The sequence below is a fragment of the Triticum aestivum genome, chromosome 1B (genome assembly GCF_018294505.1).
Source record: "Triticum aestivum cultivar Chinese Spring chromosome 1B, IWGSC CS RefSeq v2.1, whole genome shotgun sequence".
Taxonomy (NCBI): Eukaryota; Viridiplantae; Streptophyta; class Magnoliopsida; order Poales; family Poaceae; genus Triticum; species Triticum aestivum.
The window spans coordinates 341,099,822-341,122,664 of record NC_057795.1 but is presented as its reverse complement, the minus strand read 5'-3'; the positions used below and the strand labels follow the sequence as shown (position 1 = coordinate 341,122,664).

The following is a 22,843-nucleotide window of genomic DNA, read 5'->3' as shown; positions in this document are numbered from 1 at the left end:
TCCTATTCCTTCGTTGCATCTACGTATTAATGATTCTAGTAAACAAAAAGAAAAGCTAGCTTGCAAAGTAAACATTAAATATTACATCGATACTTGTAATCTGAGTTTGTGGCCTTGTATATAGAAATGGAGGGAGTATTGATTTTGCTAAATCTCATTCAGCTGAGAGTTAACAAAGTCTCAGACAACCCCATTACCGTAGGATGCAGGGGCTTCAAGACCTGTGCAGATTGGCTCGGTTGTCCACTTGTTCCGTCGTCTGGACTAGCAGGGATGGCCCGTCTAGGATTATGTGCTTTTTTTTCTTTTTTACAACAGGCATGGGCTGGGTTTTGCGGGCCCTTTTCTTCCATGTGCGTGGTTGTTGTTCTCGGGTGTTGTGACTTGTGTCTTTTATCGCTTTTTCCTCGCATATGTTGAGATAGAGGGAAAGCCATTGTATATACTAGATGATACCCGTTGTAATATATTTCAAAAAGTTCTGCAGGGGGCAATATATTTCATTTGATTGTATGAAATATAATATTTAGATTAATAACATGTGAACCAAAACTAAAAGTGCATATGCCTTATTATATTTAATCATGTATGGTTATAAAATATTTGTTGAACATAAGTAGAGTAATAAAGTGAAAAATTCTTCCATGCATGGTTGCATGTAGTGGTGGGTATTATTCCATGCATGGTTGTATGTGATGTGGGCTTTATCTAATCCATAATTGTATGGTGATATGACATGTTTACGTGTTGAGATAAAAAAGATAGTCGAAATGAACATCTTAGGTATATAGGATACTGCTTGTAACATGTGGGCTTTTCACTTTTTGTGTCTGAGTTTTTTTTCCTTTGATCTAGGTGTTCTTACATGATGCTATTTTTTTTGTTTTCCTATATTGTTTCTTTTTTTGCGAGGGATTCCTACATTGTTTCTTTAATCAAAACTTGCTTCTTTGTACTTATTATTCTGTTTAAATTTTTGGACAACGCTAACGCCCACACGTATGGTGGGAGCCAAACTCGCTCACACGTTCTATAATATACATATTGCGCCACGTCATCACATGTATGCATGGGAGAATTTTTTGGGTTTTCAGCTTTAAAATATTTTATCTCTTAAATGAAAAATCCGATTGAAGATCTGTTTTCACCATTAAATTCCTTGCGACGAGATCTTTGAAACTAGATCTCATATCACTATATTTCGATGACTTTTTTGAGTTAAAAGTTGACATGTCTATTGCACATGAATTGCCATGATGTTTACATTAAAGTTGCCATGATATGTTTCAGTTATTTTCTTCTACATTTAAAAGTAAATTTTGACATATTATAAAATGGGGAATTAAGAAACTAGACTTGCCATGAACCATAAACTAAAATGGGAAAATTTTGTTTTTGCTACTCTAGATTTTGCCAATTTTCCTTATGCCACTCTAGATTTTTGACACTTCACTTCTGCCACTCTTAGTTTTTGACAATTATCACAATTGCCATTCCCGTGGCAAAAGCAAAATTTTCAAAGTGGCAATTGTGATGATTGTCAAAAGCTAAGAGTGGCAAAAATAAAATAAAATTATTCTACTTTTGGCACAGAGTGGCAATTATGATAATTGTCAAAAGCTAAGAGTGGCAAAAATGAAATGTCAAAATCTAGAGTGGCATATGAAAAATTGACAAAATCTAGAGTGACAAAAACAAAATTTTCCCAACTAAAATTGCCATGATACAGCACTTAAAATTGTCATGGTTCATACAAAAAATATTTTTTATGGTCAAAGTACTGAAATTGCCATCATCAAAAAACTAAAGTTGCCATGCTCTACAAACTAAAATTGCCACATGGCAACTTTGGTGTAAGCACTATGACAACTTTAGTGTAAACATCATGGCAATTTTTTGAAAAAAAAAATCATCAAAACATATCAACATGAGATCTAGAAGTTTTGAAGATCTCGTCGAAACGGATTTAATGGTGAAAACAAATTTTAATTTGATTTTTTAATTAGAAGATAAAACATTTTTAAGCCAAAAACAAAAAAGATTCATGTTGATGTCATGCAAAATGAGTGATGATGAAGGCGTATGAGCAATGTATAAGATGCCACATGTGTGGACGTTAGTTTTTTCGAAAAAAAATTGTTTTACCTTTTTCTTACATCATTTTTTGAACAGTCCACATGTGTCTCATGATCATTTCTTATTTTATTTATTTAAGACATCTTTTACAATTCCAACTGTATAAATAGTTGTCTTCACATATCATGCACATTATTGAGACCAAAAGATATACCAATAATATTATTTAGCCCTGCATGTATGATTGTAATCTAGCCAAGTCGCTTTCCCTAAAAAAGACATGCGAGTACAATGACCAGCTTTCTTTTTTAGGAAAGTACAATGACCAGCTAGATTGGCGTTGTAGCCAGGTTCGGCGTTTGCAAAGTGCAGCTTTCTCATTTCTTTTATACTAATAGGCATCCACTTCCGAAGTTGTCCAAGAACAGCGCCACCGTAAACTGAAAGAGGCCAATAGCCACTTCATGTAGCCATTGCAAACAAGAAGGCAGTGTCATTGCATCTGCATAACAATGTACTCCAGAAGAGAGAATAACAATTTCACTTATCGTACAAATTCACCTTATGTGAGAACCAAGATTCAGGATGTTTCCACAGGAGGATGTTTCAGGTGACATCTCATCAGTGATCATAATAGCAGGCATCAGTTCTGAAGTGTTCTTGCACACTCAATGAATCTTCGTGCCATGGTGCCTAGAATTCTTCATATAATTCAAACCATAACAATCACCATGTTTCGACAGGTTTTCGCCATCGCATTACCTTCATGCAGTGCAGTAAGGATTCGATCGATGGTGATCACACCCAAACTGCTAGGCTATGCCAACAATGCCTCGTGAATGAGTTTGTTTGCCAGATCCTTTGATAGCCCCATTACACTGTCACTAGAACCAACCTACATGATCAACGAGTTCTTCTTCACATGAGTATAAAATGGAATGTTAGCACCACAATAAGCAGATAAAGATAGAAACTGACCACTGCTTCGACAAACGGCAACACCAATGGATGTTCTAGCAGCAAGCCACCCGCAACCCTAAATACTACCCCCTCAACGATCTAGCAACAAAATGGAGCAAGAGGGTGTAGCTCGGTGACGTAACAATAATTTCAAAACATGCCTTGTAACGAATTCAAACAAGACCATACCAGGTTCTCAATTATCTCATCTGGTATGTCATGGAAGTACACCTGCAGACATCCACAAATATTACATGTATCAAATAACACCAGGTTGCTTTTGACTATAGCAGAGTTATTGGTAGAATCTGAATGAACTCATGCTGTACAGGTTCCTCCTGAACCAAAACACTCAAGGAAATAGAACGGCAAAGTTTTTTACTACAGATTATGAGGTTCCAATTTACGCTAGCTAAGCTAACTATAGCTAGATAAACATATACCAAAGTTTGCTACATTAAGCAAAGAAACTACAATTGATATTGATCTCTGAAATCAAAAGCCAACTCCAAATATACAAATCAATAGGCACTGTGACATTGTGAGGATATCCTTCGCTTGCTTAGATGTTCATCTTACACGAAAGAAGTCGATCGGTTGGACTTCAGTCGCACATTAAAATGGGATCACCAATAATCAAACAGGAAGTAATTTGATGGGTTAGTTAGAAGAGTGCTGTACCTCAGCTTTGTCTAAACTGCCAAGCTTCTTGCCAGTTGTAAGATTAGTTACCACCACACCACCCACAGTCGACACATGCCCACCAGAATAACCTGGTGAAGATAATGGTTCAACTACTAAATACATATACACACGGGGCAATCAGATACAATGTGCCTGGATGAAGGGGATTGGACAACCTTTCAGGAATTGGAGTGCTTCTTCCTTGCTGCTTGGCTTTTCTCTAATAATCCCTTCATGGACAACCACCTAAAAGTCAACTATCATTCAGTATGTAATAATGCAGAGAGTGACAATCTAGTAAAACCACAGATGAGGTACATATGTTCAACCACACAATCCAAAAGCCCGTAAAAGAAAGAAAACATCCCTAAGAGAATGTGAACACATGAACTACTTAGATTATGCATCATTACCATTAAACTTTACACTGCTGACTAACGCACCTATCAATAGATTATTTCTTCATTAGCCAAATGCTCCATTATGAATAGAAAAGTATAATAGATCATGCTGAGCCATTATTGCCAGCTTAGCTCAATCTGCCTCTCTGGTATGCGCATCTGTGTTCCATGTAGGCTGCTGAGACACCTATGGGTTATGCTCTGCATAATCCCCATCTCATTTCGCAAGAGCTTTCCCAAGACACGGTCAAGTAAATCTCACCTCACCAAGTTCATTTATGAGATAGTCAAGTTAAATTATTTAGATTACTTCCTCCAAACTGAGAACTTATCCATCAGTGGAGTTCAACAATCGAGAGGCAAAGTACAATCTAATTAAATCTTGAGTAGCAACCAATTTTCAATTTAAACTAATGAGATATGAATCTAGCCAAAACAGTATGTAAACAAATAAAAAAGATAATGCATAAATGAACTTGTCATGTTGTCGCGAGCCTAGGATACACCAAATTTAGGTCAGTAAAAGTTGGTTGGTGTTAAGTACTCCCTCCGTCCCATAATATAAGAGCGTTTTTTACACTAGTGTCAAAAAGGCTCTTATATATGGGACGGAGGGAGTACATAAGTACATGTGTTGTTTAACTAGCAGCATTCCCCCAAAAAGAGGAAGAAAAAATGATGAACCAGATCGAAGGAGCAGAAGAAATACAATGAAGAGACCGCATTTCACCAGATCTAACACATATCATAATTCTCTAAACTGACGATTATTACACGAAGGACTTTTCCCTACTAAATTATGCCTTAAATAGCATTAAAAATGACAGGTCTTATTTTTAAACAACTTTACGAACTGAGAATTATATATCTAAAACTGAAAAGAAGTATTGAGTACACCATTTGCATTTGGTGATATCACATTAGCGTATATGTATGCATATGGAATGACCACCCTCGTGCTACCAGAAGTAGCCAACTAAAGTAGAATCCATGGAACTTCAAGTTATGTAAAGAACAAAGAGAAGCCACAATGCGGCATAGACATAATTACAACATATTTATGTATTACAGATATACTCCCTCCGTTTCTAAATATAAGTCTTTTTAGAGATTTCAATGCGGACTACATACGGAGCAAAATGAGTGAATCTACACTCTAAAATATGTCTATATACATCCGTATGTAGTCCGTATTGAAATCTCTAAAAGGACTTATATTGGGGAACGGAAGGAGTACCATTCAAGTTCTGTCTAAACCAGTAGCACATAGGCAATTGACACATACTATGTCAGAGGTGATCAGGAGTGTTGGTTCGTCGCCTTCCTTCTGGTAATCAGAAATGTTCATTCTGGACATGATAGCATCAGCCTGAAATATGCATAAAATGGTTAATACCAGTAAGGAAATTAACTGTCAGAACATAAACAACATCTATGCAGAAGATCAATGCTTGCTCTTGATATTTATGACTAGCAATCCAGCATTTCCTTTTCTTTTTAAGATTAAAATGTAGCAGTGCCGGCTCATAGACCGGGGCAACAGGGCACTCACCCTGGGCCCGCGAGAGGCAGGGGCCTCAGGCCCAGGTAATACTTTTATAGTAGTACTAGTATAGTCCTGCCATAGGCCCAAGAAAGTGATCTTCTGTGGAGCTACATTGTTTCCTTACTATCATGAATCCATGATGTAGTTCTCTTGATCGATGAACAGCTTGAGTGTCAATTTTAGAGTTCAAAGATCATCGATCTATGCTATGTGCTGGATATTTACTTTTGCTTTTGAAATGCAAAATATTTTGTGTCGTCTTGCCCCTGGGCCCGGCATATTTGTCGGCTCGCCCTGAAAGGTAGATAGATGGATACGAACAGACCACCAGGCACGTACACATGCGCAACCCAGCAGAAATTCACCAATTATTTTTATTTCTATTTATACTCCAACGATAAGTGTATGACTAAACTAAAACTGACAATAATACAACTGTAAAATGATCTGCATATCTCATTGAAGCTACCATGGTTTTTTTAGTTCGGTACTGTGGCCCAATAAGCTTATCCAGATATTGTAGCAACAGAAACTCCTCACGTTCTCCTGAAAGAGAAACATGCACTAAAGTTTGAGTCAGCAATGCATCTTTTTCAAGAATGCGCAACGCAATTGCTACTGAACCATACAAGCTATCACAATGGAAACTAATCTAAAGCCACTCTTATGCTAAGAATGAAACTGAGGCACAACAGGAACTAGAAACCATTTTTGTTACGAATCTCTACACTTAAAACATATGCAAGGTTTCCTCTCCCGTCGCAGAGTGTGTTTCGCTCTGTTTTGTCCATCCCCTTCGTCTGCACTCTTCCACGTTTGACCTCCCTCCCAAGTCCGGTTTTCCACTTTCCTTTATGTTTGCCCCTATAATCGCGCCACAAACCCTATCTCCTTCCCTGCTTCGCACGCCCACCCACCCTCTCTCGCCTGAACGTTGCCGCCTACCTCACGCGCCTGGGAGTCGCCGCCCCATGCATCGTGCAAGATGCCAGCGCTCTCGTCTGCCTCCACTAGCGCACGCCGATCTGTGACGCCCACGGCAGCCGCTCACGCTTTGTGCCCAGCTGCGGCAACCGCCGCGCCCCGCTGCCACCTGACAGCGCTCACGTAAAAGGTTGCCCTACACCGGCCGACATTCTCCAGATCCTCTCTGTCTAGGTGCAGTCATTGCTGATTTTTTAGATTATATTCTCTTTGGAATAGTTGATTGACATACTAATACTCTCATGGAGTGCATGCAGAATTGTTAGTTGTGGGTATGGGGAGATGTGGTTGCTCGTGTGCGAGAAATTGGCACTAATGAGTTGTCTGCTGTTGCGCACATTGCTTTTTGTTGATTCCTGCGAGATGCCCGGCCCATTCAGTTTTTGGAGTTTGCCCCCATCTAGATGGCATTGCATGTAAGATCAGAATGAGCATGCACCCTTGCGGATACTATGTTTATTCATGTATACTTACTGCTTTTTTTTAGCATATGTACTTTGACATGGTTTGCCTGCAGTCCTGCACTATAAGAGGATCAGTTGATTATTACTCCCATGGTTAGGCGATCAATGCCATCATGTTGATTGGAGATGACTGATATCACTTGGATTAAGAAATAACATAGCAGCATGATCTGGCAGAGGTTGGCACTGAAACTTGTATATGTTTTATTGTATAAATTGCTTTTGATTGAATGCTATAATCGAATTGCTGTCCATTTTCTCATGGCACAGATTATGGAGTTTGAGATATCTGCTCTAAATAAAATTGTGCGCATTCATAGTGTTTGCCCAAGGGCCTCCATGTTAACCTGCGTAACATGCACATGCTTGGCATTGAGTTTGAGATATCTGTTGAAGTTCAAATTGGCATGCTTGTTATGCTAGACCACACCTATGACTGTCAAAGGAGGCTCACTTGGAACTGATTGTCGCTAAAGAGAGCATGAAGGTGTTCTTTTTTAATTGAACTATGGGTAACTTAGGTGCATTTAACTGTTGGAAAAAGCATAGCCATTTGAAAATACGGGAGTCCTTTGTGAAGAAAAATTGCTCAGTGATGGTCATGTTGATTTTGTGTTCTTGTTAGAAGAGGGCCCCGTGAAAGGGCTCATTGCCGCATCAGTCAGGTCGGCAGCCTAGACGGCATGGTGGCGGACAAGTGTCAGCACCACGGTGGGGGTACAACCCACGTCAAGGCGGTAGTCTGCCCGGTGATAGCGGTATGTGTGAGATCAGCTGAGCCGGGTGCAAGCTCCATTGCACCGCGCGAGCCAGCAGCGCCGTCGCCATGTTCCGGCTCGACAAGCACAGGAGCTCAGAGGAGGCCGTCGTGGAGCTGTTGTCACCTCGGCAGACAACAAAGCCCACGCAGAATGACAATGGCGAGGCGACCTGGTAGTGTGGAGGAGCAGGACCATGGGGAGGTCTCGATTTTAAGTAGTGGATGGAGATCTTGGTTGCTAGCATACACAAGGTTTAAAGGATCGATTAATAAAATAAGTATTTGAGTACTATGTATTTTTTCTAGGAAATTGACACTTCGGCTTATCAATCCAGTACTATTTTCTTCATCTTACTAGCTTGAGATTGTTTCAAAGGAAGTATTGACTATCTAAATGGCTAAGAAGTCATGTGATCATAATACATTACTACTTTCTTCATGTTATATGCTTACATGGGAGAATGAATTGGTTAAAGAGGACAACAAATACCATTTTAATTTGAAGTGGTACAGTCTTGCGGAAAAACTTTTTAACAGAACTTTGAGATTTACATGTATCCGACTTATGCACATAATGGCCACACACTATGGAGGAACTTTTTAATTGATGAAATGACGTATGACAGGAACTCCTGGTGATTTATGATTCATGTAAGCCTTAGGAATATTTTAGCCGCATCATAGGAAAAATAATTTGAAAGAGAGAGTTGTGGTGAATTCAGCTATCATGATGTTAACTTGCTTCCTTTAATTGAAACTTGGCTATCATGGTGTTTACTGTCCTTCGTTCGTGCTTGCTTTGACATTGCTATGCAAAATTGATGCTTATGTATCTTAATGTGGATCATGTTTGTAAGATCAAGTGTATTGTCTGGTGACCTCGAAACACCATGGCTTTTATGGTACTCTTGTTGCATTGAAAATTGTTGACTCTAGTAGCAACGCACAGGCAATTACCTAGTAGAAAAACTGGGGAAAGATTCTACCTTGGCCTCCGCAAGAAGCATGACTAGCTCATCCGGATCCTCCCTTCTTATGCTCCTCTCGTCGATGTCCGCGGTCTGAAACCAAGAAACCCAATCCACTCAAGGAATAGCTTCAATTCTTTCTAAAGGAAACTATAACTGACAGCCCAACCCACCATGACTTGGAACTCGAACCCCATCTCGTTGAGGATGTTCTTCCTGGCCACTGACGAAGACCCCAGGATCAACTGCGACAAATTCACTCAACACATGTCACGCACTGAGACTAGCGGTGAGCCAAACGAAGGGGCTTGTTAACCGTGAGGCGAACCTTGAATGGCTGGGGGTTCGCGGTGGGGGAGGAGGATGTGGTCATTGGGGTCACGCCGGAGAGAAGGCGGGCTTCAGAGTGGCGGCGCGGAGGGGAGAGGAGGCGCTGCGGGTGGGTTCCGAGAAGATGCGGCGGCCGCTGTTGAGGACGGGGTGCGGCGGTCGCATATGGCGCCACCGGGCATAGGAGATTGCAGGGACGGTGGGAAGATTGCATTTTTCCTCCAGTCAGTAATAAATTCAACGTGGAAGAAAGAAATTTTGTACGCGACATTTTGCATCTGTCGCATATGTAAGAAGTCCTATATATAGTAATCCCTCCGTCCGGAATTTCTTGTCACGGAAATAGATGTATCTAGACGTAGTTTAGTTATAAATACATCCACTTTTATTCATTTTCGCCACATGTAATTTGGGAGTATGACCTAAAACTGGGTATGTCTCTAAAATGAGCCAAAACATCCCCTACTCAGATTAGAGCATCTCTGGCCGAATGCATAAATTTTCGTCCCTTATACGCATTCTCAAATTTCAAGCGGTTCCTCTCCGACTCCTAAAAGCATCTTTAATAGAAGCACCGGCGAGGAAGAAGGCTTCCACAGTCAAACCACGTGGTGGCGGCTCGAAGCGGCCGCTGCACGACCCTGTCGTGGCTTCATCCCGGCCGGAGAAGACGAAGGCGGCCGCGGCTGCTGATGTTTCTTCGTTGTCATCGTCGTCTGCGGCTGTGTGTTGTTGTTGCTGCTGGCGCACCTCCTCCCCTTCCCCCCTGTCCCGTCGCCGACGTGGTGGCATCGTCTCCAACTTTTTTGATGAAATGCCGCAAAGGTATTAAATATTCTTCTTCTTCTTCATTGTTCTTTTGTCGTATTGATATCAATAGAATGTGAGATTGTGTGTGCATGCATTTGTAATCTTGATGATGATACATTTATGCACTTGACAAATGTTGTGAATGAAGATTTTGTTTTTCAAGTTTTTTCATCCCAAAAATATGATATGCCATATGATGATGAGAATCTTGACAGACGAGATGTATGGCTTGGAAGCGAGTCTCTCTTGATGCCTCCGTCGGAATTGACTAATTGGCTAGCACATGTTAAAAGCGCATCAAAGAATTATTGATGAACGGAACACAAGTGGCCATTATCGACCATTGGATTCTATTCGGCATCGACGGTCCACTATAAACGTCGAATGTCAAAAATGTGGGGGTTGCTTGGTCAATGCCGATCGCATGAACCCAAGTGGTTGCAATGAAACGGACATGGTAATTGCTTGCTACATTCAAATGCTTTCTCTAAGTATGCATATGTTCCTAATTAACCGAGTTTCTTTATTGTTTATGTAGCTCATGCTTGCTCAAGGTTTCTTCCAAGAAAGAGCGAAGAACGGGAATAAGAATAAGAATAAAAGAAAATCGTTCACTTTCCAACTTTCTTACGAAGAGCTCGAGCATGAGGAGAAGTGGAAGGATCATGAAGCTTTTGAAGTTCCTAGGAGGAAGAGCTTGGTTGTTGATCGTGATGATGACGGTGTTGGTGGTGAGGAGGGGAGGATGAGCCCCACTCCTCACTCGATTCCTCCTCCCCCTCCTCACTCGGTTGCCAAGCATATAGGCCCGATGGAAGGAGAAAAGGGGGTCAAAGGCTGGAGACAATGATCTTAAAGAAGGATTTGAAGCCATTGTCATTGCGAGAAAAGAGTATGCTGAATAAAAAAGAGTCTTGAAATTGAAAGAAATGGAGGAGATGGCGAGCGACTGCTACTTCTCGAGCATGCGTTGGTTTTTTCTTTGAAGAGGAAAGGGTGATACAACAAAGTAGAGATAAGTATTTCCCTCAGCTTGAGAACCAAAGTATCAATTCAGTAGGAGACAACACACAAATAACTGAATACCTGCACAAACAATCGAACAAACTTGCACCCAACACGATAAAGGGGTTGTCAATTCCTTCACGGTTACTTGCAAGAGTGAGATCTAATAGAGATAGATAAACGATATAGTAAATATTTTTGGTATTTTTGGTTTATAGATCGGAAAGTAAAAGATTACAAGAATAGTAGATCGGAAACTAAGATTGTAGATCGGAAACTTATATGATGGAAAATAGACCCATGGGCCATAGGTTTCACTAGAGGCTTCTCTCAAGATAGAAAATAATACGGTGGGTGAACAAATTACTGCCGAGCAATTGATAGAAAAACGCAAAGTTATGACGATATCTAAGGCAATGATCATGAATATAGGCATCACGTTCGTGTCAAGTAGACCGAAACGACTCTGCATCTACTACTATTACTCCACACGTCGACCGCTATCCAGCATGCATCTAGAGTATTAAGTTCATAAAGAACGGAGTAATGCATTAAGTAAGATGACATGACGTAGAGGAATTAACTCAAGCAATATGATGAAACCCCCATCTTTTTATCCTTGATGGTAACAATACAATACGTGCCTTGCTTCCCCAACTGTCACTGGGAAATGACACCACAAGATTGAACCCAAAGCTAAGCACTTCTCCCATTACAAGAAAAACCAATCTAATTGACCAAACCAAGTCGATAATTCGAAGAGAATTACAAAGGTATCAAATCATGCATATAAGAATTCAAAGAAGATTCAAATGATATTCATAGATAAGCTGATCATAAATCCACAATTCATCGGATCTCGGCAAACAAGCCGCAAAAAAAAGGTATTACATCGAATAGATCTCCAAGACCATCGAGGAGAACATGGTATTAAGAATCAAAGAGAGAGAAGAAGCCATCTAGCTACTAGCTATGGACTCGTAGGCTTTGGTAAACTACTCACGCTTCATCAGAAGGGCAATGGTGTTGATGTAGAAGCCCTCCATTGTCGAATCCCCCTTTGTCAAGATGCCGAAAAAGGTCCCTAGATGGGATCTCACGAGTACAGAAGGTTGTGGCGGTGGAAAAGTGTTTTCGTGGATGCCTCTATTGGTTTGGGCATATATGGGAATATATAGGCGAAAGAATTAGGTCAGGAGGTGCACGAGGGGCCCATAAGGGTGGGGGGTGCCCTACCCCCCTAGGCGCGCCCTCCGTCCTTGTGGCCGTCTCGTGGCTCCTTCGACTTCATCTCCAAGTCTCCTGGTTGTCTTCTGGTCCAAGAAAAATCATCACGGAGGCTTTATTCCGTTTGATATTCCTTTTCTGCGAAACTCAAAATCAGGGGAAAAAATAGGAACTGACACTGGGCTCTAGGTTAATAGGTTAGGTTAGTCCCAAAAAAAATATAATAGCATAATAATGCATATAAAACATCCAAAACAGATAATATAATAGCATGGAACAATCAAAAATTATAGATACGTTGGAGATGTATCAAGCATCCCCAAGCTTAATTCTTGCTCGTCCTCGAGTAGGTAAATGATAAAAACAGAATTTTTGATGTGGAATGCTACCTAACATATTTATCCATGTAATTTTCTTTATTGTGGCATGAATGTTCAGATCCGTAAGATTCAAAACAAAAGTTTAATATTGACATAAAAACAATAATACTTCAAGCATACTAACAAGGCAATTATGTCTTCTCAAAATAACATGGCCAAAGAAATCTTATCCCTACAAAATCGTATAGTCTGGCTATGCTCCATCTTCATCACACAAAATATTCAAATCATGCACAACCCCGGTTTCAGCCAAGCAATTGTTTCATATGTTAGTATTCTCAAACTTTTTCAACTTTCACGCAATACATGAGTGTGAGCCATGGACATAGTGTAGGATCGGAAGTATGTCTAGAGGGGGGGTGATTAGACTACTTGACCAATTAAAAACTTAACCTTTTCCCAATCTTAGTCTTTGGCAGATTTTAGCTATCTTAGCACAATTCAAGCAAGCATGCAAAGAGTATATGAGCAGCGGAAAGTAAAGCATGCAACTTGCAAGAATGTAAAGGGAAGGGTTTGGAGAATTCAAACGCAATTTGGAGACACGGTGATTTTTGAGCCGTGGTTCCGATAGGTGGTGCTATCATGAATCCACGTTGATGGAGACTTCAACCCACGAAGGGTAACGATTGCGCGAGTCCACGGAGGGCTCCACCCACGAAGGGTCCACGAAGAAGCAACCTTGTCTATCCCACCATGGTCGTCGCCCACGAAGGACTTGCCTCACTAGCGGTAGATCTTCACGAAGTAGGCGATCTCCTTGCCCTTACAAACTCCTTGGTTCAACTCCACAATCTTGTTGGAGGCTCCCAAGTGACACCTAGCCAATCTAGGAGACACCACTCTCCAAGAAGTAACAAATGGTGTGTTGATGATGAACTCCTTGCTCTTGTGCTTCAAATGATAGTCTCCCCAACACTCAACTCTCTCTCACAGGATTTGGATCTGGTGGAAAGAAGATTTGAGTGGAAAGCAACTTGGGGAAGGCTAGAGATCAAGATTCATATGGTAGGAATGGAATATCTTGGCCTCAACACATGAGTAGGTAGTTCTCTCTCAGAAATGGTAAGTTGGAAGTGTAGGTTTGTTCTGATGGCTCTCTCCACGAATGAAGAGGAGGTGGAGGGGTATATATAGCATCCACACAAAATCTAACCGTTACACACAATTTATCAATCTCGATGGGACCGAATCAACAAACTCGGTCAGACCGATTTAGTAAACCTAGTGACCGTTAGGGTTTTCGGTGGGACCGACATGCAACTCGGTAGGACCGATATGGTTAGGGTTAGGGCATAACGTAATCTCGGTGAGACCGATTACACAAACTCGGTGAGACCGATTTTGGTAATAAGCTAACCAGAGAGTTGGTCAGGTAAACTCGGTGGGACCGATTCGCTCTTTTCGGTTGGACCTAAATGTTACGAAAAGGAAACAGAGAGTTTACATTGCAATCTCGGTGGGACCGATCGCTCACTTCGGTTAGACTGAAACGTTACGAAGGGAAACAGAGAGATTACAATCCCATCTCGGTGAGACCGAGATCCCTATCGGTGAGACCGATTTGCCTAGGGTTTGTGGCAGTGGCTATGACATCTGAACTCGGTGGCGCCGGATAGAAAGAATCGGTGGGGCCGAGTTTGACTTTAGGTTTAGGTCATGTGTGGATATGAGAAAGTAGTTGAGGGTTTTTGGAGCATATCACTAAGCACTTGAAGCAAGAAACTCATTAAGCAACACCTCATCCCTCCTTGATAGTATTGGCTTTTCCTATAGACTCAATGTGATCTTGGATCACTAAAATGTAAAATGTAGAGTCTTGAGCTTTTGAGCTTGAGCCAATCCTTTTATCCTTAGAATTTTGAGGGATCCACTTTCCTCATCCATGCCATGCCATTCATTGAGCTTTTCCTGAAATGTTTGTCTTGGAAAGATGTTAGCTCAATGAGCTATATGTTGTTAGGAATTACCAAAACTACCTAGGGATAGTTGCACTTTCAATCTCCCCCTTTTTGGTAATTGATGAAAACATATAGATCAAAGCTTCGACAAATGATAATAAGATTGAAAAACATCGTCGCTTTGAGAAGTATGTGATAAGCAAGAGCTCCCCCTAAATTTGTGCATAGTTTAAGATTTGCTTTGGACTGCAAATGCACAAGGATTTAGGCTCATGGGTTACTCTTCCATGTCACATACATCTTGGTGGAGCGCTCAAAATATTAAAGATTGAATACATGCACTCATCACCAAGCAAAGTGAATGATCATATGAAGATAAATGGGACATTGTCATCTAACAAGCATTAAGGTAGCATATGATCAAACACATGATCATCATTGTATCACACAGACAATAAGGTAGTATCTCAAGCAAGCAAAAGCAAATAAAGTTCAACCACAAAGACAAGGGAGAACAAAAGCAAACTCTCTCTCTCAAAGCCTGTGATCTATACATTTTTCTCCCCCTTTGGCAACAAGTTACCAAAAAGTTCATAAAAAATGCATAGTACTAGAACGACTCTCAGGCTTGATCTTCAGGTGGTGGTGTAGAGATGGCTCCTTGAACGAAGACTTCTGTTGATGTGGATGGAGCTGGAGGAGTTGGTGCTGGAGCTGGTTGCACTGGAGCTGTAGCTGGTGCAGATGAAGTGGCTCTGGTGTCTGTCACTGGCACTACAACTGATCTCTGAGCTCGAGGCACTCTGGCAAATGCATCAGTGGTTGTCTTGCCCTTCCTCTCCTGCATATCATCCTGAAGCTGCTCCACAACTGACTGGATCTCAGTTACTTTCACATCTAAGTCATAGAACTTTTGTTCCATGATTCTTTCCAGGCTCTCCTGGTTTTGAGTTAGGGTGGCCAAACCCTTCTCAATCCTCAGAGTTGATGCTATTAAGTAACCAAGCTGGTCCTGCTTGCTCTTCAAAAAGTACTCAGATGCCTCATCAATTGTTGGCATCTTGGTAGCCTTCTCCTTCTTTGCCTTCTCCTTCTTATTTGCCTGTACCCATCTTGGAGTTGATCAGCTCCTGGATTTGTGGGGCATACCCACAGCTTCTCTTCTGGCCTGCTGCTGTCCTCTTGATAGTCTCAACTATGAGGCTCATGACCTTGAACTTCCGTGGCACATCAAATATGTGTAGCAAGTTTATTGCATGGCCTCTGATCATGTTGTGGTCACCTGACTTGGGCAAGAGGGTGTGCCTTAGGATCCAGTTGATCATTGGCAGTCCTGACAGAAGGAAATGGACATACCCAAACTTGAAAGTCTCAAGAGCTTTATCTGGTATCTCCTTGTACATATGTGACATAGAATTGTGATCCATTTTCTTCTTGGAATAGACATCCAATTCATCAGCTTGCTCCTCTGGTGCATTGATCAATTTTGCCCATTCTTCAATTGTGGATTGGTACCTTGTACCTTCAGACATCCAGACTATTCTGCCATCAGGATAAAAGTGAGCTGTGGAGTAGAATTGCATTACGAGCTCATCATTCCAGTTGGTGAACTTATGTCCAACAAAGTCATCAACTCCACAACCCTTAAAGCTGTCAAACACACCTGGGTAGTGTTCCTCATTTGCCTTCATGTATTTCCAATCCACCCACCTCATGTCACAAACTATGGGTTTCTTGTCCAGCAGCATAGTCTCATAGAAATCCTGCTGTTCCTTAGTGTGGAACATGTAGTCAACAGCAGTCCTTCTCCCGATTGCATAAGGATCAGACAACCTCCACTGTCTGAGCCCTGCATCCTTCCTCAGCTTCATATTTTCAGCCACTGGATGAGCATCATTGTGGTCTGGAATCTTAGGTTTCAGCTCCCTTATAACTTGTCCTTCATCTTCTTCTTCTTCAGCAACTTCAGGCACTAGGGCCTTGTTCTTCTCAGCAGCTGGTATGCTCCTGGTATTCCTTTTCGGTGCAATTTTTGGCTTGGAGGCAGCTTTGGGTGCTTCTTTGGGCTTTGATGATGCAGCCCCTAACCTAATAGCATCATTGTCGGTGTCAAAACCGGCGGATCTCGGGTAGGGGGTCCCGAACTGTGCGTCTAGGCGGATGGTAACAGGAGACAAGGGACACGATGTTTTACCCAGGTTCGGGCCCTCTTGATGGAGGTAAAACCCTACGTCCTGCTTGATTGATATTGATGATGTGGGCATTACAAGAGTAGATCTACCATGAGATCAAGGAGGCTAAACCCTAGAAGCTAGCCTATGGTATGATTGTTATTCGTCCTATGGACTAAAGCCATCCGGTTTATATAGACACCGGAGAGGGCTAGGGTTACACAGAGTCGGTTACAATGGTAGGAGATCTACATATCCGTATCGCCAACCTTGCCTTCCACGCCAAGGAAAGTCCCATCCAGACACGGGACGAAGTCTTCAATCTTGTATCATCATAGTCTTGGAGTCCGGGCGATGATGATAGTTCGGCTATCCGGACACCCCCTAGTCGAGGACTCCGTCAGTAGCCCCTGAACCAGGCTTCAATGACGACGAGTCCGACACGCATATTGTCTTCGGCATTGCAAGGCGGGTTCCTCCTCCGAATAATTTATAGAAGATTGTGAACACCAGGATAGTGTCCGGCTCTGCAAAATAAATTCCACATACCACAGTAGAGAGAATAATATTTACACAAGTTCAATCTGCTAACGTATTTTGTGGCGTGGCGTCACACCACCACCAAGCCTTTACTCGAATTGTTTTTATTGTACCACCTCAGCGCGTTTAGCGAAGCGGTTTCCTTGGCACGTCTTGTCGAAGAAGAGATCGTGTTCCCCTTATTCCGGGATTCTCATCAATACAGACGTGGGTAACCCAACCGCGCCTGTTGCCACGCCCCCTCCATCGAAGGCGGGTTCCAAACGGTCACGGGGACGGCTCTTGGTATTCTCCCTCTTTATAATGAGACCAAGGCTCGTTCTTTTTCTTCAATCCTCAATCGAATCCGCCCCTCGCCCCGAGTTCCAACACCCAGGGCTCCAGATTCGGGTCCTTTCGACATTCGACAATGTCCGGCTCCGAGCTACGAGGCCGGTGGATGCACTCCTCCATCACAGAAGAGGACGTGCTAAAGTTGAGAGACGCCAGGTACTTAACCTACGAGATTTCGCATAGGTTGCCTGCCCAAGGGCAAGTTATTCCTACTCCCGAGCCCGGCGAGAGTGTCGTGTTCGTGTCTCACCTCCGTTGGGGTTTAGGCTTCCCGATGGATCCCTTCGTGAGGGGGCTCATATTTTACTATGGGCTGGAATTCCATGACTTGGCTCCGGAGTCCATCCTCCACATCTCATCATTCATTGTCGTCTGCGAAGCCTTCCTCCGCACTACCCCTCACTTCGGCTTGTGGCTCAAAACCTTCAACGTGGAGCCGAAGATGATTGAGGGGCGTCAGGCAGAGTGCGGTGGGGCGGTTATAAGCAAGAGGGCCGATGCTCCATGGCCCGAGGGCTCTTTTCAGGAGGAGCTCGGCTTGTGGAAACAGGAGTGGTTCTATATCGCCACTCCCAGGGGCAGCAGGCAGAGGTCGCCACTCGCCTTTCACCCGGGCCCTCTACAACGGCTGACGTCATGGGTCAACAAAGGGCTTGACTGGGGGCCGTCCAAAGATGTACCCCTGTTGCAGGGCCGAATTCGAGACCTCCAAGAAAGGGAGATCAATCTGGTTGTAGTGGCACAGGTTATGCTGATTCGGCGCCTTCTACCCTGGAAATGTCGCCCCCTCCGCCTATGGGAATTTAATCCAGAGGGACCACGAGCTCTCCAACACTTCATGGGTTTGACACCCGTGGAGATGTACAAACTGTTCTTCGGATCACAAGAGATGCGTCCGGACTTGACCGAGGATGCTGGCCTAAGCTGCAATCGCCCGGATACTCAAGTAAGTAGCCCTGTGTCCGGACACATTGTTCATTTATTTATCATGGGTTTGCCTTTTAACCAGCTATCCCTTGGACAGGAGTGGATAGCGCAAGCAAAACTGATACGGTGTCCGGCCCCCCTCCCTGAGACCACGCCGGATCCCGTGTTAATCAAAATGTTGGAGGTTGCACCTTCGGAGGAGGGCGAAGGAGGGCACAGGGAAACTACCACCTCTGCCAAGGAGGCTTTCAGTAAGGGGGGAATCGAGAATCCCTCCCTCCAGGGGGAGAAGAGGACCACTTCCGAAGACCCGGAGGCCAAGGCCTCAAAGCGGGGAAAGAAATCTGCACCGGAAGGTCCTGTGCCGGGAAGAGCCCTGGCCGCACAGTCTCCCCAAAGGAATCAGCCCTCCAGCGAGCCGTAAGTAAAAAAGGGGTAGTTTTGTAATAGGGGACATTCCTACTGTATTTCTGAGGGTAACCGAAGTTTTCACCTTGTAGTTCGGATCTCGGCCCTTCTCAGCAGAGCTCATCTTCGGGGGACCTTCGTCCGGAGATGATGTAGAGCGAAACGCCTCCATCTGCCGCCCCGTCGGGCGGGGCGGATGACCCTGAGGTGTCGTCACGGAGGGTCTCCCCGAGTCCGGCGGGGCCGGGGAGTTCGGCACCCACTGGAGTACGGCCGGTGGAGCTGCAGGATTTGCTCGAGAGGGCGTCTATCTCAGAAGATCACCGCACATTAGTGAGTATGGTGATTGAAAGGATCTCATCCGCCGAGAGCGGGTTGCATGAGGCCGTCGGAAGTTTGCTGACGGGGTTTGAGGTACGCAAAAAATGGCATACCTTTTGATAGTTTTGCACATGGAGTGGGCCCTGTATAGATAGTAGCCCCTGAGACTTGGTATGCTGTCGAAAGCGACAACGTGCCGAGGATCATATTCTCAGTTATAGAATGTCGCCTTTCCTATGCAGGTGGCGGAACGTTCGGTGGCCAGCCGGACTGATGGAGTTGCCGAGCTGAAGCGGCAACTCGACGTTGCGGATGCGGACATCGCGCTGGTCAATAAACGACTTGACGAGTCACAAGGTAGGTGGTTTCTCCGCGGTTACCTAGTAAGGGAGTTGATGCCCGTTCCTTACAATTTGTATGCTTGATGCAGATGGTGCTGCTGCTGTGGAAGACCTTCGAGCAAAGCTTGCTCGAGCCAAGGAGCAAGCCAGGAAAAGTGATGCGGCTGCTTCGAAGGCAGCGGAAGAGCTAAAAGCCGAAAAGGCTGCTCACTGCCGAAGCAGGGAGGAGATGGCCAGAATGGCCGTGAAATTAAAAGATGCTACCGACCGCTATGAGGTTCTTGAAAGAGAACGCCGAGTGGAGCAAGAGGACCTGAAGAAGGCCGTCGCCGAAGCCAAGGATGCCTGTTGTGCGATGCGGGCTATGAAGGAGGAACTGCGTCAGGCTAGAGAGGTTGCGGCTGGAAAGCCCTTTCTGCTGCGTAGGAAGTTCACGGATCCGAAGTATGCTCAGTTGGGCCAATTGTGGGGTGCGGAGGATCCTTATTTGGATTTGGCGGCGAGTGCGGCGGACGCAGTCGTGCACTTCCAAAGCCAAAAGGATCACGAAATGGAAGAGCTTTTCTGGTCTCAATTCCATAGTCCGGAGCATCCCCTTCCATTGACTGATCGGTTGGCTGAGTGGGCTGAGCTGAATAGATTGTCCGGACTTGCCATGACGGATGTGGTGGCTCATCTGTGGCCGGAAAGGCCCAAGCCGGAGAGTTATTTTGGCTTGTTGCAGCAATTCCTTGGGGCGGTGCCGCATATCGAGGCGATGAAGCGGTCGGCATGCATAGAGGGTGCACGGATGGCTCTCGCCCGTGTTAAGACATATGGGCGAAGATGGATGCCACCGATGTTGCATCCCGGGGTTCGGACCAGAGCCGATTACCCGCCGAGCACTATTTTGAGGAAGTCCTGCAGGGCGCTCGTTTAATAGAGTCGCAGTGCTCGAAAGATGTTATGTTCAAATGACATGTATGATTCATGTTTATAATGTAACGGCTTTTTATACTTGTGCGTTCAAGTATTTAACTATCTCCTGTGCGGCCGTATATGTATGTATAACCTGAAAGATGGCAGTCTTTGGCTTCAACCCCCACGCACATGGTGCGGGGGTGTTTGCAAAAAGAAGCGCTTTTTCACACTTAATCCAATGTCTTGGTCCTTTGAAGGAGGTGATAGCATAGCAAACTAGGCAACCGGACTATAATGCTTTATCACTTTCACTTAGCCATAGGAGCTCGATGGTGGGGCTACTATATAGCCCCTAGAGGCACCGCGCTCTCCGAACTTGGGGCGCGTATGTGCCCGACCGGGAAGCGGTCCTTCGTCAAAGCGGAGGAATTCTAAACATTCCAGTAGTCGATCGAGTGATTGACCAGTCTCTCGCTATATCATGACAGTCAGTTTTCGGCTTTCTCTACTGAGGTGCTCGCCCGGCCGAACCGGGGCACAATCGCAGTAGTTCTCCTGGTGCCGCGTTAGCCGATGGAGCGGAACGTAAGGCAGCAAAACACAGGAGCCGGGCAAACCCAACATTTGACCAAAGACATGATTCGGAGCTGATGCATATAAGGCCTAACTCGAGACGCTGAACACTCCCTGAGGTATTCGGTCTTTATGATACCGGGAAGAACAATGCCCTAAGCCCCTAGTGTCCAGGTACGGGCGAGAACTTCTGACGCGGCCGATGCCAAAACGCCAGCCTCCTCCTCAGTTATAGTAGGAAACAGGGGGATGTGTATCAACAAGAGACAGTAAGAAAGGTTTACGCAGGGTCTTAATCTGAAAAGAATCCTTGCAACGGGTCCCTGCTGCACGTCTGCGCCTGTGTCTCCGTTGTGCTGTATCCTGGACGGGTGTAGCACGTGCTTCATCTGTAAAAGAGAAGAACTTAGTTTGGAAAAAATATCGTGCAAAAGATGTATTTAAAATAAAGTATGATTTGGAAGATGAATAAAGTTGAGCTTTATTGGCTCTCATTGTTTATACGTGCATCCCCTTGTAAAGAGGTATGCGGCTGGGAAGCCCCTTGTTTATTTATGCCGGACTCGCCTAACCGTGTCCGAGGTCTGAATGACCTATTTTTAGGGGCTTTGACCAGCAAGGTCGGATTAGTGTGTGGCTGTCAAGGCAGTCTCATGTTTTCCGTGGCCGAGGAACACTCGGAGTTACCCTTTAATGAGATTATGCCGCGTGGACCGGGCATTTTAAGCGTAAGAGATGCGTAATGCGGTATTGCGTTAAAGCGGGCGAAAGCTTCGCGTCCCAGTAGTGCTTGATGGCTACTTTTGAATGGGGCGATATGGAAAATGAGCTTTTCGCGATGGAGGTTGTCGGATGAACCGAACACGACCTCTAGTAGTATAGAGCCTGTACAATTGGCGTAAAGGCATGGCGTCACTCCTTTGAAGGAAGTGCTGCTACGGCGAATTTTGGTAGGGTCTATCCCCATTCTGCGGATGGTGTCTTGGTATAGCAGGTTTATATCGCTGCCGCCATCCATTAGGACTTGTGTGAATTGTAGTCCGTCGATTATGGGATCCAATACCAAAGCAGTCCCTCCTGCGTTTCGAATACTTCTGGAGTAATCCTGATGGTCGAAAGTAATTGGTTTAAACATCCAATTTCGGGATTCTGCTGGGGTGGACCGTGCGGCGCATGTTTTAGCAGGTGCCGCACTATTTTTCCTTGTTATCACATGAAGTGAGTTCACTGTTTTGACTTCTAGTGGGAAAGTCTTCTGTTTTCTAGCGTGCTGCTTGTGGGGTTCGTTGTCGTCTTCGCTTGGTGTGTCGAGCCCCTTGTGTTCGGTGTTAAGTCGGCCGGACTGCTTGAAGACCCAACAATCTCTGTGGGTATGGTTTGCAGGCTTCCCGGGGGTACTATGGATTTGACATATCCTATCCAAGATTTTGTTTAGGTTGGATAGCTCATCACTGTTGTCCTTAAGAGGCAGTGTTTTATTATTCAGCCGAGAGCTTTTGAACCCGGCGTTGACCGCCGTGCTATTTGGGCCATTTTCCTTATTCCGGCGCTGATCTTTTCTACATCGTGATTTCCCATTTCCATCCCTGACCTCGGATGTACTCGGGTCACTGGTGCTGCATCTTGCCAGCCAGCTATCTTCCCCCGCGCAAAAGCGGGTCATGAGGCTTGTTAGCGCGGCCATTGTTCTTGGTTTTTCCTGGCCTAGGTGTTTGGCGAGCCATTCGTCTCGGACGTTATGCTTAAAGGCTGCTAAGGCTTCGGCGTCCAGACAGTCGACTATTTGGTTCTTTTTGGTGAGGAACCTGTTCCAGAATTTGCGTGCTGACTCTC

General features: G+C 44.3%; 1 protein-coding gene across 4 annotated transcripts; it reads right to left on the bottom strand.

The window, feature by feature from the left end:
* Nucleotides 1-2,180: 2,180 nt before the first annotated feature.
* Nucleotides 2,181-9,434, bottom strand: LOC123122942 (7-methyl-GTP pyrophosphatase). 4 transcript variants are annotated; one of them, XR_006460436.1, is made up of 11 exons: nucleotides 9,172-9,434; nucleotides 9,017-9,088; nucleotides 8,862-8,936; nucleotides 5,407-5,490; nucleotides 3,897-3,966; nucleotides 3,718-3,809; nucleotides 3,226-3,267; nucleotides 3,055-3,135; nucleotides 2,839-2,971; nucleotides 2,638-2,769; nucleotides 2,181-2,536 (listed from the first exon to the last, which is right to left on the bottom strand). XR_006460436.1 is itself a non-coding variant. In XM_044543334.1 (9 exons), exons 1-9 carry the CDS (start codon nucleotides 9,385-9,387, stop codon nucleotides 2,894-2,896), a joined length of 810 nt encoding a protein of 269 aa, XP_044399269.1. In that variant the 5' UTR covers nucleotides 9,388-9,434; the 3' UTR covers nucleotides 2,513-2,893. The 4 variants fall into 4 exon arrangements, 1 of the variants encoding a protein (XP_044399269.1); XR_006460432.1 differs by having other exon boundaries at nucleotides 2,638-2,971; XR_006460435.1 differs by having other exon boundaries at nucleotides 2,513-2,769.
* Nucleotides 9,435-22,843: the final 13,409 nt, after the last annotated feature.